Genomic DNA, 15,362 nt, shown 5'->3' on the forward strand with positions numbered 1-15,362 from the left:
TCCCCCCAGGCGAGGGCGTCGAGGGTGGTTTGGGGGTTTCCCCAGGTGAGGGGTTGGAGGGTGGTTTGGGGTGCTCCCCTCGACCGGGACCCCACGGAGGAGCCCGCGGGGCGCTCCCTGCCCTTACCGCTGTCCGCGCCCGTGGTGCTGAACAGGCGGAGCTCGGCCCAGGCCGTCTCGTTTCCTTCGGGACGAACTGCGGGATTAAAGCTGCAGTAATCGGGGCCGGATTAACTCCCTGGAAACCGTCAGCAATCTGAGCAGCTGCAATGTCCCCCAAACCAGGATATGGGGCGGGGTGATGAAGTGGAGGCGGGGGGGAAAGAAGGGGGGGAAAGACATCAACCGCCAGATGCTACGCCGTAATTAACGGGAGGGAAAATAAATAATCAAGTATCTCATCCGCTGCTTTTGGGAAGGGCTGGGCTGGCTGGGATCCGGCAGCCCCTCCTCTTCCTTCTCCCTCCTCCTCTTCCTCTCCCTCGCTCCCGGCCAGCCGCCTTTCCTCGGAGGGGGCGAGACGCGCGCAGAGCCCACAGGCCCCTCCGGCCGCAAGAGATGGGCGACATCCCCGGCCTCGTGAAAATCAGCGTCTCCCTCAAAATCCAGCCCAACGACGGGGCCGTGTATTTCAAGGTGGACGGGCAGCGCTTCGGTCAGAACCGCACCATCAAGCTGCTGACCGGGGCCAAGTACAAGATCGAGGTGTCCCTCCGACCCGGCACCGTCCAGGCCACGTAAGTGCGGCCGTCCTCCTCAGGGCGGCTCCCCCGGCCCTCCTCTCCCTCTCTGCTGCTTTATTTTTAGACGTTTAATGTTTTTTCCTGGCAGGCTGTCAGCGCGGGGTTTCCGTGATTTCTCCCTCCCCGCCCTTTTACTTCAGTGGCTCCGTTTCTGGGTCCCTCGCCAGCTGTTCCCTGTGCTCCGCCTGGCTGGCACGTTTGGCAATCGCTGCCTTCCCTCTCCCTCCACACCTTCTCCTGGAGATTTTTCAAGCCCAGCTCCTTTTCTCATTCCTTCCCCGCGGCTTTCGCTGGAGGAAGAAGCCCCTCCTACACAATGCCCCAGCCTCGCTTCGGCGTGGCAAAGCAGAGACAGAGGCCAGATGGGGAACCAGCTCTGGGTGGAGGGGCGGCCCCGCCGAGGAGATTCGACTAACCTCTCCCGATCCATTCGAAATCAGATCCCGCCTGCCACTCCTTTCTACTCCTTCCTACTCCTTCCCTGGGTGACTGCAGAGCCCTGGCATATTTCAGGAGCCCCAATGAGTCAGCAGCGCATGCAGGTCTGCTAAAATGCCTGAAGCTTTTTCCCAGTACAGAGGCTACCAGGCTGCAAACCCATGCACTGGCTTCAAACTGCCAAGGAAGGGGGAATTCAGGGCTGTGAAAGGCTGGATCCTGTCTTTTTGTAGGGCCATGGGAATCGGCGGTGTTAATGTCCCACTGGAAGAAAAATCACGTGATGCACAAGTGGCCTCTTACACGGGGATCTATGACACCGAGGGGGTGCCCCATACCAAAAGTGGGGAGAGACAGCCCATCCAAGTCAACATGCAGGTATGTGGTTCTCCAAGCCTGGCATGAGAGGATGAGGGAGGGCAGCAGGGGGTTGACTCCCAGAGAGAGTGTGGTGAAATATTCCAGGGCAAAGTCTGGTCACAGCTGCTGCCTTCCTTTTTGCTTTGTGTCACTAAGGTTGTTGGCCAGAACATAGCTGGAAAATACAAATCCTGCTGCCTTCTCTCCCAAGAAAACGGCAAGGGCCAGGAGGAAGTATAAGGTTTTCTAGAGACCTGTAAAACCCTTTGGGGTGCTGCAGCAGAAATAATTGTGTGCTGAACATCCCATCCCTTCTATAGGACGTACTATACATATCAGGCAGCTCCCACTGAGGTTCTTGGCTAGAGATCCAATCCCTTGGCATACAGGGACCCTCTTTTGCCTGGTAGCACCATTTTTTTTTGGCACAGAGCATGCCCCAAGCACAAGGGGTGACTGCTCTCCCCTTCAATCTGTCACCTTCAGCATGCCTGAGGACTTGCTAGAGACTAGAAGCATGCAGGAGAACATCTAAGGCTGTCTTCTCTCTTTTCCCATATGTTTCCATTATCTGCACCCACAAACCTAAATTCGTATTTAAGTGGCTCCTCACCCCAGTCATAAAGAGAGGCTCCATGGCCCCAAAGTGAGATGACAAAAGCTCCAGCCCACAAGGCAGCAAAGCTAACAGAAAACATGGAGACAGGCAGATTTCCACAGCACTCTTTGGGTGGTATGCTCAGTTTTGGCAGGTTTTTTTCTTCTCCTGATTATAGCTGTGAGGGATTCCCGCTGTTTATTCCATGTTTTCTCTACCAAAAAAAGGAATCAAGGCAGTAAGCCATCTTCATCTGAAGCTCTCTTAAGAGTCTGTCCCAGCTTAAACAAGCCCACCAAATTTCAGAATTTTATGACGTATGCTTACTGCACACAAGATTTCATATTGCTCTTCAGTATTTTTTTTCTGGAATCATAGTTCAGTATGGTAATCCTCTTTTGAATAAGAACTGTAACATCTCCATTTGGTGTTTCTAATAATTACAATGTGCCTAAAAATTTTGGAGATCCACATCAAATTACTATTTCATAATCGTAGGTTATTAAGACTAATATGGAGTATTATGTTAATCACTTTTATATACAGCCACCACCCAGGAAAACCAAACACAGTATTATTTCACAAAAAGCTGAACATAGCTGCTGGATGCTACTGTTGATCATTGTAGTTATATTCCACCTTGCACCAGGAGGAGAAAGGACAGCATTCCCAAAAAACCATCTGCTTTGACTCAGGCATCCCTGTTTTGCTGGTTACCTTTACCCTTAAGTGCAGCACTGATGTGAACTCTGAAAATCTAGAAATTTAACTTTTCCTTTGGAGAAAAACAAGTCAAATCACAGATGAAATGTAAGGAGGTTCTGACTTTCAGTGACAAGCTCTGACATGGTTTGTTGCAGCATCAGAATGAGTAGCCACAATATTTGCCCAAAGAGCTGCTTTTGCAGATCAGATCCTGGGATATTAACCATGACTAATAGGATTTTCAAGCATTAAGCAAGTCCTTAATTCCTTTTAGGAACTGATCTTGATATATAGGTTCATCAGTACAGACTTAGATACCCACAAATGATACTTTTAAGTGTTAAATATAGACAACTCAACAGGGATTTATATGTTTAACTCATCATTTATGTGCTTAGCTAAGTGGAGCTGTAATAGATTTAGGGAACAAGCCTCAGATAGCCCAGTCTGAAAACTGCTTTGGATACCTACTTCCTGAACCTTCAAAACTGAGTTTATTGCAGACAGCTTTAGATTTTCCTATTTCCTTCAACTATGAGGAACTTCTGCCTCCACTTCCTTTTCTAAAACAGACAGAATCCTGATGCATCCTATGGTGATAAGGACACTATTTTAGGCATAAAAACTGAATTCACATTAGAAATAGATTGTGAGATCAGTCCTGCAGTCAAAAACAAGTCTGATATTGCCAATCTAGTGTCTGAATGACTTAAGGTCCATTAAGCTCCATAAAAACTTCTTTGCTATCTGCTTTGAAACTTTTAACAAATAATTCTTTGTGTTGCTGCTTTAACTGGCTAGTAGACATCTGACCCATGACAGCCAGAGTTTATACATGTTGAACAGCAATCCTGTTTCTGAATTCCAGAATCTGATTATATGTTTCTGTTACCTGATTGGTCAATCATGCAGACTATCCAGAAACTGCTAAACTGTCTAGCAAATGGTGTAAACTAAGTTAGAAGCCTGCCTTTGGGCCTCATTTTATTTTTGATCAGACTAGTCTAAGATTGAATAAAGAAGCTAGAACTGTATTCACAATAATAACTCAGCATGCAGATGTAGAGGGAGTGATTAAATAAGTATTTACTCCTACAGCACCAGATAGAGAAGAGCAGACAGGAAAATATATTTAATCTGAAGCCTGACCTGCAAAGAGCAGGGATATTCTTCCTCCCTGGGGATGCCCATATATAAGCTCAGTGGAGTAGCCAGGATTCAACTGTAGGAGCCATTGGGATTCAGGGAGCTCTAAGGATGCAGGATGTTCATTATGCCACAGAGGTTCTGCATGTGCTAAGTACCAGGCTGAGGGAAGCACATGGTAGTAGAAAAGCTCTGCAATTAATTTTTTCCTTCTCCTGGAAACCCAGAGCAGTCAAACTACTCAGGGTAGCTCAGCAAACTGGGTCATTAAGGAAAATTAAATTTGCTTTCTTCATCTATCTTTTTGAAATTCAGATCCTTCATACATTAATGAAATGAAATTATGCTCTTGTGTCATATCACCTTCTAAAAATGTTACTAGAAATGCCTTTTCTTCCTTAGTTTCCACCGTGAGGATGCCTGATTCTCCTCTCTAACAAGTTGTGTGGACTGTGCACAGTAATACCCAATGTGCTTAACCTTTACTGTCTTGCATTATGAGTGTAACAGGACTACTATCAAAGATGATTGATTAAAAAAAAGTCCTTAGTTAAGGTTTTAGTTGCCGGGAGAGATAAAATAGCCTGTACATCTGATTCTTTCTTAGTCAAAGGAAGTGGCAGAAATGTTTCTGTTACTCCTTCAAGGTAACACTTGTAACTGGAGCCGAATAAAACCCCTCCACTTACAGCACACAGCAACTTCTGCTATTGTCAAGGCTAAATTTAACTTACCAGGGTCAGCGGAGGGAAGGTTTAAAGTAATGGCTGTTACACAGCAGCACCTTACAAACCACATTTTTAATTTCAAAAAAAACAACTTCAAATGTGTCCTTCTGAAAAATCTGGATACAGAAGACTCTGCTTGTAAATTGGGAACAATTTCTCTGCAAAAGGGCTTTCATACTGACCTTGCAAGTGTGATTGTAGCAGGCAGATGATCAAAGATCAGCTCCCAGGCACATGATAGGAATGGAAAACAGTCAAGTGAAGAAGCTGTCATTAAAGTGAGTGATGGAAATACTGAAAGGGAAAAAATACTGAAGACTAGTGCCATTCAGTAGCACTAAATTCACTATCTAGTATCTTCTAACAACATAACACAATCAACAAGCCATACTGGCTTAGGGCCAATGGCAATACATACAGGCTTCACACCCATACTTGAGATTCTCTGCAATGTCTCAAGGCATAGGAACTCAAATTTTCCATTACCATTAAAACTGAAATCATAATGTATGCTTGAAAGCTTCACTGAGGTTTTTCTGATGTTGTACAGGTGTCTAGGAGTGACTTAAAGAAAAAAAAACAACAAACAACTTTATTTTACCGAACTTTTTTATTATAGCCATAGAACTTTTATTGTAGCCACAGTCTCATTCACTTCAAAGCTGCATGCACAGACAATGTAAAGTCAATTCTCACTTCTTCACTGTATTAGACCCTTATCTGCTAAACAGGCTGATTATCTTTTTATTAGCTCCTATTACTCAGCTGCACCATCACAGTCCCACTAACAGTTACAGATATGCACACAGAAATTCTCTTGCTCAAGTCTCATGTAAAATGTGGAATAGAATCCCAGGAAAGTAATAAATGGTGTGCAAGAGCAGCACATCTCAGTCAATACACTACAAATACAAGACTCCAAAATGCAGATACATTAAAAGTTTCAGACTGAGGAAAAGAAGAATCTTCCCAATCCCAACTGCAGTCTGTAGGTATGGTATAAAGTGATGGTCTCTATCACTGCAGATCACTGGTACATGATCTACAGTATATACAAGCTGTGTCATCTTAAGAAAGATTATGGTTTTGATTATTGTTGTTAGTAACATTTATCCATGTGGCAACTTGAATATTTTTACTCCCTCGCCTATCCCAGATGTGAGTGCAAGAGGACAGTACATGCAGGATCTGATCCTTCATGTAGTATGTATGGCTAAACATAAAAGACTTTCTGATTGCTAGAGCAGGTTTCACAGGTCTTCGATTTATTGATCTGAGGAACAATGATCCTTATACCAGGTGTTTTATGTTCTGCAACTTCATAAGTGTTATTTCTCAGGATGAGAGAGAAACCAACAAAATAATCAGCTCACTAACACTGGTATTCCCTCTTCCTCACAGTTTAATGACATTGGAGTTTTTGAGACAGTCTGGCAAGTCAAATTCTACAACTACCACAAACGGGATCATTGCCAGTGGGGAAACAGCTTTGGCAGTATTGAGTACGAATGCAAACCAAATGAAACACGCAGTCTCATGTGGATCAATAAAGAGACCTTCCACTGAAGAGATGGGAAACCAATACTGCTGGACAATCTCCCTGAAAAAAAAATCTACCTTTTTAAACCAGCAAGAAGCCTTAATAAAGGCATACTGTTACACTGCTTTGTCCATAATGTTCCAGCAACTACATTGTATATACAGGTGGTGCCACTAAAATATTTGCCTATTACTGTATTTTAAGTTTACCATGGCATCTGCAACATTCTTTATCTGTCGCCCTGAGAATACTGAAAGGTTCATGGTAAAGGATTATCTGATAGCTTGGTAGGAAGTCATATCATAATACTGTTGTAAGTATTTGGATCATTCTAACTAGGTGTAACAACTTTTGTGAAGTGTTTTGCTTCATTGCTTAGAATTTGGATTAACATCACATTGGTGATTTCTGTATTTACATTTGTGTTTTCTCCAAAATTGGTGTATTCCTTCAAGCATTTTGTTGTAGTGTCTTCCCAGTGGACAACAAAAGTTAAAAATATGGTTACTTGTAGGTTTAGCTAAATGGCAGCTAATGCACTGTTGGTATTATGCTTTCATACCAAGGGATTTGGGAACTCATTCTCTCTTTTGTTAAGTGCTGTAAGATATTCTGTGAAGTTTGCTAATATACCAAATCTCCTAAAGAGGATTATTTTTTGTTAAGTTTTCCAGTCTTTGAAATAGCATTAGGAAAGTGTATAAAACATGATGAAGGAAGAGCAATAAGTCCATTGTGTTATCCAAGACATCTAACAACATGGCTAAGACCTATCTTAAGATCGTATAGTATCCTTGAGAGATACAGCAGCCATACCTAATTTATTTCCTAGAGTAAGAGTTCTGATATTAAACTCCATTTTTATTTTAATGGCACATTGATGAGATCAGTTAAATCTTACAAATCAACATTTTCAAGCCTGACAAGATTTCTGACCAACAAGCACTCAGTAGTGTGAGGGTGCAGATCCCAGGGCATGTTTACACATGCACTGCAGTCTTTCAAATAAAGATAAGCATGCGAGCATTTGCATAGTTATAACTAAAGGTGCTTCATAAACACTAGATCAGTGTTTAACACAAACAGACAACACAAAACAGATGTATCTTTTATTTCTGTAAAGACAGGTAAGGAAGGAAACAACTACACTTGTCCTGTCCCCAGCTTGTGTTGAAGTAAGCTGTCAGTTCCTGCATATCTGTTATTCCCTTTGTGAATAATTTGTAAATTGTATATGTAAATGGTAAACATGACTTTTGATCTTTGTAATAAAGGACCTAAACAATTTCTTCTGTACTATGGCCATCTAAATGAGCTGAAAACATTGTATTTAAAAAAGCAGTGGTTTTAGAGAATCAGACAGTAGGTCATATGCAGCCAGTGCTTTCTGAGAATGCAGTCCAAAGTACCTTCTGTTCTTCACCCAAAACTACTGTTTCTAGGAAACACAGATCCAGCGTGCCAAAATGCAGATGGTTAATGTGATAACACTCAGAAGAACTTATTAATATGCAGTTAGTTCCAGTAATATAGTGCGAAAAGTAAGAACTTAGGACAGAATTGAATTAGCAAAGAAATATTTTCTTCCACTGAGTTATTAATCAAAAGGCTTTACTAGTTTTCTAGCTTTACTAGATTTCTACAGCCAAAAGAACTGACAGTGGCACTGATGTAATCCAGCTGTGTAATGGTGAGCTAGTCAGCTGCATCTCCATTCTAAGGCAATATTATATGGGCGAACTTTACTGAAATGAAAATCTAGAAATAATCTTCTCCATTAACTTCTTTCCTAGACTTTTCTTAGCAAGAATTCTTCAAAATTAAAAAAACTGACCAAATTGAAAGCTGCACTTCAGGCAGAAGTACTACTGCCAGCACTTTAGCAGAAGTTCCCAGATAATATGCTTTAATTATTCTAGACTTCCAGCTGTGAATCAGTTCTGTCTCTACATTGCTAGAAAAGTTATTTTATTCTCCAATAATTTGCATACTTTGGTTCATTTTGTTTCTACATACGAACACATATGTACACTGGCACACAATACATGTGACACATAAATTCACAGTCTTCTGTCCTAGTAAAACACATGTAAGATCCACAGTGTCCTAGCTCTCCAGCATTTAAAAAATGCTGCAATGAATAAATCCAGCCAATCCTGGCATGGGAGGATTGTTATTCTCAGCCAGCTGGAAGTATACTCTTCCTAGGGCAAATTCTCATGCCCACATTAATGCCAAATAGGGCATCTTTTCACTTACAACCTAGCAGGTCCTGTAGCAATTCAGTTGAGAGGATGCTCAAGAAAAAGGCTGCAGATGGAGCTAGTTGCTTTTAAAAGAAAGGAGAGATCAGCAAGAGCAACTGTTGTACAGGTCCCATTTTCTAAGACTGAACATTGCTGCTGAGGATTGCAGCACCCCTTTCATAGACAGCAGCAGGGATAGAAAGGATGAGAATTGGTTAATCACTTCGCTGGGGAAGGTGTAAATGGCATTTATCAGCTCTTATATCCTTCTCCCCTGGGTGAGGTTTAAGCATACAGAAATGTGATTTGCATTATTCTTAAATAGAAGATTATTCATGTAATGTTGGTTGAGTATCCATACCACCAGCTCTGATATTCCACACATGTAAAGCAAAATAGTCCCATCAACTTCCTCTTGCTCATCAAGTGCTTTGCTAACAAAATAAACATTTGCTCCTAGTAAAGGAGACCCAAGACTTCAGCCATTTCCTGAAAGTAATGTTTTTAATTTCTTTCATCCAGGACAACTCTGTTGAATATTCATAGAATTTGAGTCACTACAAAACTGCTGCTGTGACAGTTTGGTGCATTATTCAGTCAGCAGCATTTAAATCTCCAGACAAGTTTGTTCTTTACACAGCTTTTTCTAATTAATATTTCCATTTTTATACAGAACTCAGTACTGTATATACAGAACTCAGTACTATAATTCAGGACACAGTACACTAGGATCAAATATATACGTCAGAAAATGCTGACAAGGTGTCAGTCCAGCTGAAACCAGAAAGCACTCATAGCTGGAGGTTTTATAACTAAGAGACTTTAAGATTTTTGTCATGCAGAGTCCAGCTGTCATTTTCACAAGAAAAATGAAATGAACATTCCAAATATTTGTGTCACTTTTTCATCTATATTTAGAGGTAGCAGATAGCTCTTTGATACTGCTGAGTAACAGGATTCAAAAGCAATTTATTAGTCATGACTATTACAGTTGTGATCCTGCCTAGGGTTTTGTATTAGATCATTAGATTTTGCACAACACCTTGTGTTTAGTGCAGTTACTACGGACTTTGGTATCTCCTACCATCTGACTGTGTATGAAACAGAAGTAATACACCTCAAGTCTCAATGCTCTACTTTCACATGGTAAAGAGGTTTTACTGGCTTCAGCTGAAGCTCTGTCCATTGGTTTGCAAATGCAGTGACCCTTACTGATTCCAGACTAGCAAAGAATCAGAGGACCTCATTTATATAATTCTTTGTATAAAAGATGTGAACAGAACTTCTGTACAATAAAGGTGTAAGTTTTGTAATACAAGGCTTTTGCATGCCAGGAGAGGTTCTTTTTCACTTGGTTAAGAGCACTGCCCTCACTTGCTATGTAAAATTTTAGCGTATGTGCTGTGCGTTCCATTCTTCTAAAGCCTCATGCAAAGCTTTGATTAAATAAGGATGTGGCATGTTGTAAATGCTAACCTCTTTCTGAGATCTGAAACAAATGCAATGACTTTCAAAATTCAAAGCAGTGAGCATCGCTTTAATAGCTACGTCAACCCTGAAGCACAAAGCAGCAGAAAAACGAGTCCTTCAACATTCATGTTTTCCCTTAACTCTACAAAGTTCACAAGCAATGACTTGCAAAGTCCTCTTTAGTGTAGCTGATCCAGACCTTTGGCCTGGAGAGGCACCCACTCCTGCCCATAGGCCTTCCCTGCTGCATGCTTGGCAGCTGTCACCAGTATTTCTTGGACTGCTTCCTTTTCCGCCTCTCCCTGATAGCAAGACTTAAGGCTTCCAATCCCTATGAGCCTTGGCTTTCAGCACTAGGAAGACAAGATGGCATCAAGCTAGGGAGAGACAAACCAGTTCTCTCTGCATTGTTTCTCTGTGACTACTGTAAGGTTTTGTGAGTTATCCCACTGCAGTCATTGGAGTCATTTTGACACACAGTGAATTGCACTATAAGCACATAGACAAACAGATCTCCATTGGAGACATGGCTTAAAAGCAATGACAGACATCCTCTCCATCAATTTTTATACTAAAAAATATTAAATTTTAAGCAACAATTCATGGCAGCACGTCTGCATTGACCAGGTGCAAGGCTCTGATATTCTGTTTGTCCTCACTCAGACAAACTTGAGTCTTGATGCTGCAATCCACATACCAGTGCTTTGCATGCTCTCTGTAACACCTTTGTTTCCCTCCTCCAGAGAACAGGCACTCCTACTTCCTTTATTCCAATAGTGAGGAACAGCCTGGTATCCCATCTAGGATCTGCAGCCTTTGAACAATCCTGGGAGAAGAAATTGCAAACTATTAGTGCATGATGATGAAGGCAAGAACTACATGACAGTCCTGATGGTTAACTGGACCTTCTGCTCATTCTCAGCACAGTAAAGACAAGGCTGGGAGCCTGCTGTTACAGGAGAGACTGTGACAACATTGTCAGTAACATCCACATGAAACTACAGTATATGTGCTACAGGGACCAAATGTTCTCAGAAGTTTGAACTGAATCTTTATGAGTTTAATAACTTATAAAGAGGGTCTGCAAAAGTGGCAGTAGTGCAATATCACAACATACACTCTTTTCTGACTGTCATGGATGGCATTCTCCTGCTCACTAAGTTGCTATGCCAACAGATTCACCTCAGGCACTTCCCACATTTCAGACTTACTGGAGAGAACAAGCTGTGGCCAATTCTGTGCATAGAATATATAGTCTGAGTTGGTGCCTTTTTTTAATTTGCCGGGTGTTGGAGTTTTTAAATTAACTGTATAACTTTCACTTCTAGCTTCTGAGACATCTCTGGCTAAATATTATGCTACAGGTAAGCTGAGCAAATGTAGGAAACACCAGGGTATGAAAATACAACTGCAGTCATCCTGTTCTGTATGGAAACTATATGACTACCCTGCAGAGATTTGAAAAGCATTAAAACAAACAAATGTAAAAGTATCGTGCATCTACTCTGTTCAAGTCTGGCAGCATTTTGTGCATCAGGACAAGGTACTAGCCAGATATAAATGTGCTGGTTACACAATGAATTAAATTCACAATGTTTACACTGAGCTTTGCTTACTTTAAGGGGGTAGGAGGTAGATGGTTAAGAAAACAAAAGTCCCAAATGCACTACTGCTACAAAGTTCCACCAAAACATATGGATTAAACATGAGAGACAAATTTGTCCTAATATGCTAAAATGTGGATGGACTTCCCTTGCTTAAAACAGAACTGTAAGGATTTAGACCTAATCATTTTAATACAGATTAAGTATAACTTAAAGAAATTGAGGAAACACTTCCAGGGAGGTTGTTGGTTATAAATACAGTGAAAAGATTTCCTCTACAGATAATTTACCCTAATATGCTAAAATGTGGATGGACTTCCCTTGCTTAAAACAGAACTGTAAGGATTTAGACCTAATCATTTTAATACAGATTAAGTATAACTTAAAGAAATTGAGGAAACACTTCCAGGGAGGTTGTTGGTTATAAATACAGTGAAAAGATTTCCTCTACAGATAATTTACCCTAATATGCTAAAATGTGGATGGACTTCCCTTGCTTAAAAACAGAACTGTAAGGATTTAGACCTAATCATTTTAATACAGATTAAGTATAACTTAAAGAAATTGAGGAAACACTTCCAGGGAGGTTGTTGGTTATAAATACAGTGAAAAGATTTCCTCTACAGATCATTTACCCTATCTTAGAAAATATATTTCTTTTTCTTCAGGAAGCAAGAACTAATATTTTGCACCTGGAAACAGGTACAGAATCAATTGTACAATGAACTTACAGAGCTGGAAATTTTTTGAAGGGTTGGGTCTTTTTCTTTTAATAAAAGTAGCTATCAATTTTGACTTCTTTCTGCTTCAGCCCTGCAAATCCAGCAGCAGCCCTCAAACACAGCTAAGTAAGCAAAGAAGGAATGCTGCCATATACTTAGCTCCAGAACTGGGAGATAATTCAAACAGCACAAGAAAGGGAGATTATTTGCAGTCTGCCTATAGCCTTTATTCTTGGAGAACCATGACTAGGACAGCTAAGTACACAATTTTTTCCTTATACTCCATTCTACAAATCCATGTGGAACCATGCCTTAATCAGAGACACCAGCTTCCATCCAGATATCTAAAGGGAAAACATTGGAGGGGCATGAGCTTGGAGTCATGGTACAAGAAAGAGACAGGAGAATCTCAAAGTGTGCTTTTGACCCACAGGCACTGGGGGAAACAGTCACTACGAGTCTCCATATGAAAATATAACACTAGCAGAGAACTCTCAAAAATCTCTTTTGATAGTCTCCATCTCAGTCACCTTTAATACTTCTTCTCAGTTCTGCTAGAAAGACTGTTCTTAACCTCAAAAATCTCCTACTAAACTCCCCGTGGTTTTTACTGGTAAGTAGCTTTAAGCTTCTGGCTCATTAAGCTCAGTGTCAGTAACTTTCCACAGATTTCATACTAATCTCAAGCTTCTCAAGTTTCACATCCTGTCATTGCTGATCTACGTCCCCTCTCTCTCATCTTTCATCCATAATGGAGAGACAGAAAAGCCTTTTTCTTCCCTCAGCATTTGCTGTTCAATCTATCACTCATTTTCCTTGAAGGCTCTGGAGTAAATGGCAATTTCCAAAATACAAGGCCCTCAGTCATTCAGGAACTTTTAATGTAATAATCCATGAGGGTGGGAGAAGCAGCACTATATTCCATAGTATGGAATGAGCAAGGAAGCCCTTATACCTCCAACACAGAGGGCATAGCAACTGAGTACATCAGTACCCTGTGGAGCAGCTCTCCTCAAAACATTAGAGGAAGTACTCCAAGTAGAAGTTGGCACAGCTCAGCCAGGCCAAGCACGCTGCTCATGTTACTGAACAACATTCAAGCTAGTTTTATACTACTTAACAAAGAATTTCAATTGAGGAGAAAAAAGGGTGGAATCAGTTTTAGCCCACCTCCTTCTTGCCACCTCACCCTTTATTAAAATCTCATAGAAATGAAAAATTAAATGAGACAATGGTCTTTAGGATGCAGTGGAAAAAAGTAGGCTGCCTGTCAAATCTCAGACCAGCTCTGAGTTACCGGTTGTTTAGCCCCTTTAATGCAGAATTCCTGGAAGGAGGAAAAGGCTTTAATGCAATCTGCAATAGATGATACAAACCAGTGCTTTAAATTACTTCAAAAATACCAGAACATCTCTGAAATTGTTTCAACGATAGTCTACAAGTTTTCAAACAAGACTTCATTTAAAATGAGCAGGTGCAAATTAGTAGTCATTCCAGTCAAGAGTAAATGTCTAGCTCTGGTAAGTTTTCTCCTCTGTATTTTTATCATTATTTCAATTCCCACAGATCCAGTAAAAGAAAATTAACTGCTGAGGATTCAGAGATTTAAAGTAATTTCTTCCAGGTCACAGTTGCTTTGCAGAAATCACTGCCATATGAATACTAAAAACAGTAAAACTTTTATTTTTGTTCTGTTAGTGTGTCATGGTGAACCATAGGACTTATAGAGACTAATTTCCTGTCCATCTCCTGTGGATTCCCTGGTGTTATAACAGTAGAGTTCAACTCATGATGCAGCCCCTCTATCATTAGGGAAACTAATTTCATCCAGTGTACTGTGTTCAGATTTGTAATTTCATAAACTAAAGCAACTCAGTAGTCAATTTTCATAAAAAAAGTCTAATATTGGGAGTGGAGGGGTGCAGAGAAAGGAGAAGAGCAAGACAAAGTGTGCTCGATACAAGCTTCAATTTCTTAAGAAACCAGACAAAAATTGCCATAGGGAAAAAAGCAGCAATCAGAAATACTCCAGCCAATCGATAGATGAAGCTACTAACAGGAAATATAAAACTGTAGAATTAGTTAGGTTATAAAAGATGTTTAAGATCATCCAGTCCAATTGTTAACTCTGCCAAGTGCACCACTGAACCATGTCCCCAAATGCCACATCCACACATCTTAATCTCTCCAGGCATGGTGACTCATGTACCAGGAAGGAACTTGCAATCCTAGGAGCCATTAGTGAGCTGTAAGCCATAGGTAAAAGCCTCCCCATCCCCATTTGAGCTGCACAGACCACTTCCCCTCCCACACAAACACTCCAGCCTTGCAGAACACAGTGCAAGTACTTCTATGTGAAAGGGACTCCCCTTTGCTATTGCTGATTTTCTTTAATCCAAACTGGCACCTGAAGAGCAGCAGCCAGCGAGTGCTCTGTGGTCCAGAAGGAGATCAGAGAGATCCAAGGGAGCTCACACAGCACTGAACCTCACTGATAAGGCACTTCTGCCAATATCTCTCATGACCCTGACTTCAGCCTTTGTTACACGCAGCCTCATGAGAATTTCTGCTTGCCCACAAGTTTGGGAGCTTGCATTTCTTTGAAAGCACAGTCATTAGGACTGCTCACCCAAACTATAGCATTTTAACAGTTCTCATAAATAAAGATAATGCTACCTTAACACAGCAACCATTCCCTACTTCAAAGATGTCTCCAAACTCCATCAAAATAAGCAGGTACACCATAACATTTCTAAAGACAGAACTAAATCTCACTTCACCATTACATACCATTGCTAATCTCATGCTTTTGTAGCCAAACTTAAGCTACTGTGTGCCACAAGCTAGAACCCAGCTCCCTCTGAACAAGATGACAATTTACCATTTGGCCAATGCACAGGATCCCAACACCCAATCTCAACACAACAGTTTTTTGCAGCAGGTCAGAGCACTCAGTGCTGTCTCAGTCCGCTCTAGTTGGCAATGAATTGGAATTGGTAAAATTAAAACTCCACTAGAATACTAAAGATCCATCTCCCCCTCCCCAAAAGTGCTTCATTCTC

General features: G+C 41.2%; 2 protein-coding genes across 4 annotated transcripts in view; one reads left to right on the forward strand and one right to left on the reverse strand.

Annotated features, from left to right (window-relative positions):
- Window positions 1-776, reverse strand: part of PLEK (pleckstrin) — a 22,336-nt gene extending 21,560 nt beyond the window's left edge. For all 3 annotated transcript variants that reach the window (XM_030946054.1, XM_030946053.1, XM_030946052.1), the window contains exon 1: window positions 128-776. The gene's annotated coding sequence lies outside the window, so the exon portion shown is untranslated. The remainder of the gene's footprint in view (window positions 1-127) is intronic.
- On the forward strand, window positions 417-7,546 carry CNRIP1 (cannabinoid receptor interacting protein 1). The gene is made up of 3 exons (XM_030946055.1): window positions 417-737; window positions 1,415-1,559; window positions 6,120-7,546. The coding sequence occupies exons 1-3, from the start codon at window positions 559-561 to the stop codon at window positions 6,282-6,284; spliced, it is 489 nt and encodes a 162-aa protein (XP_030801915.1). The 5' UTR covers window positions 417-558; the 3' UTR covers window positions 6,285-7,546.
- The last annotated feature ends 7,816 nt before the right edge of the window (window positions 7,547-15,362 follow it).

The sequence above is a fragment of the Camarhynchus parvulus genome, chromosome 3 (assembly GCF_901933205.1).
Source record: "Camarhynchus parvulus chromosome 3, STF_HiC, whole genome shotgun sequence".
Taxonomy (NCBI): Eukaryota; Metazoa; Chordata; class Aves; order Passeriformes; family Thraupidae; genus Camarhynchus; species Camarhynchus parvulus.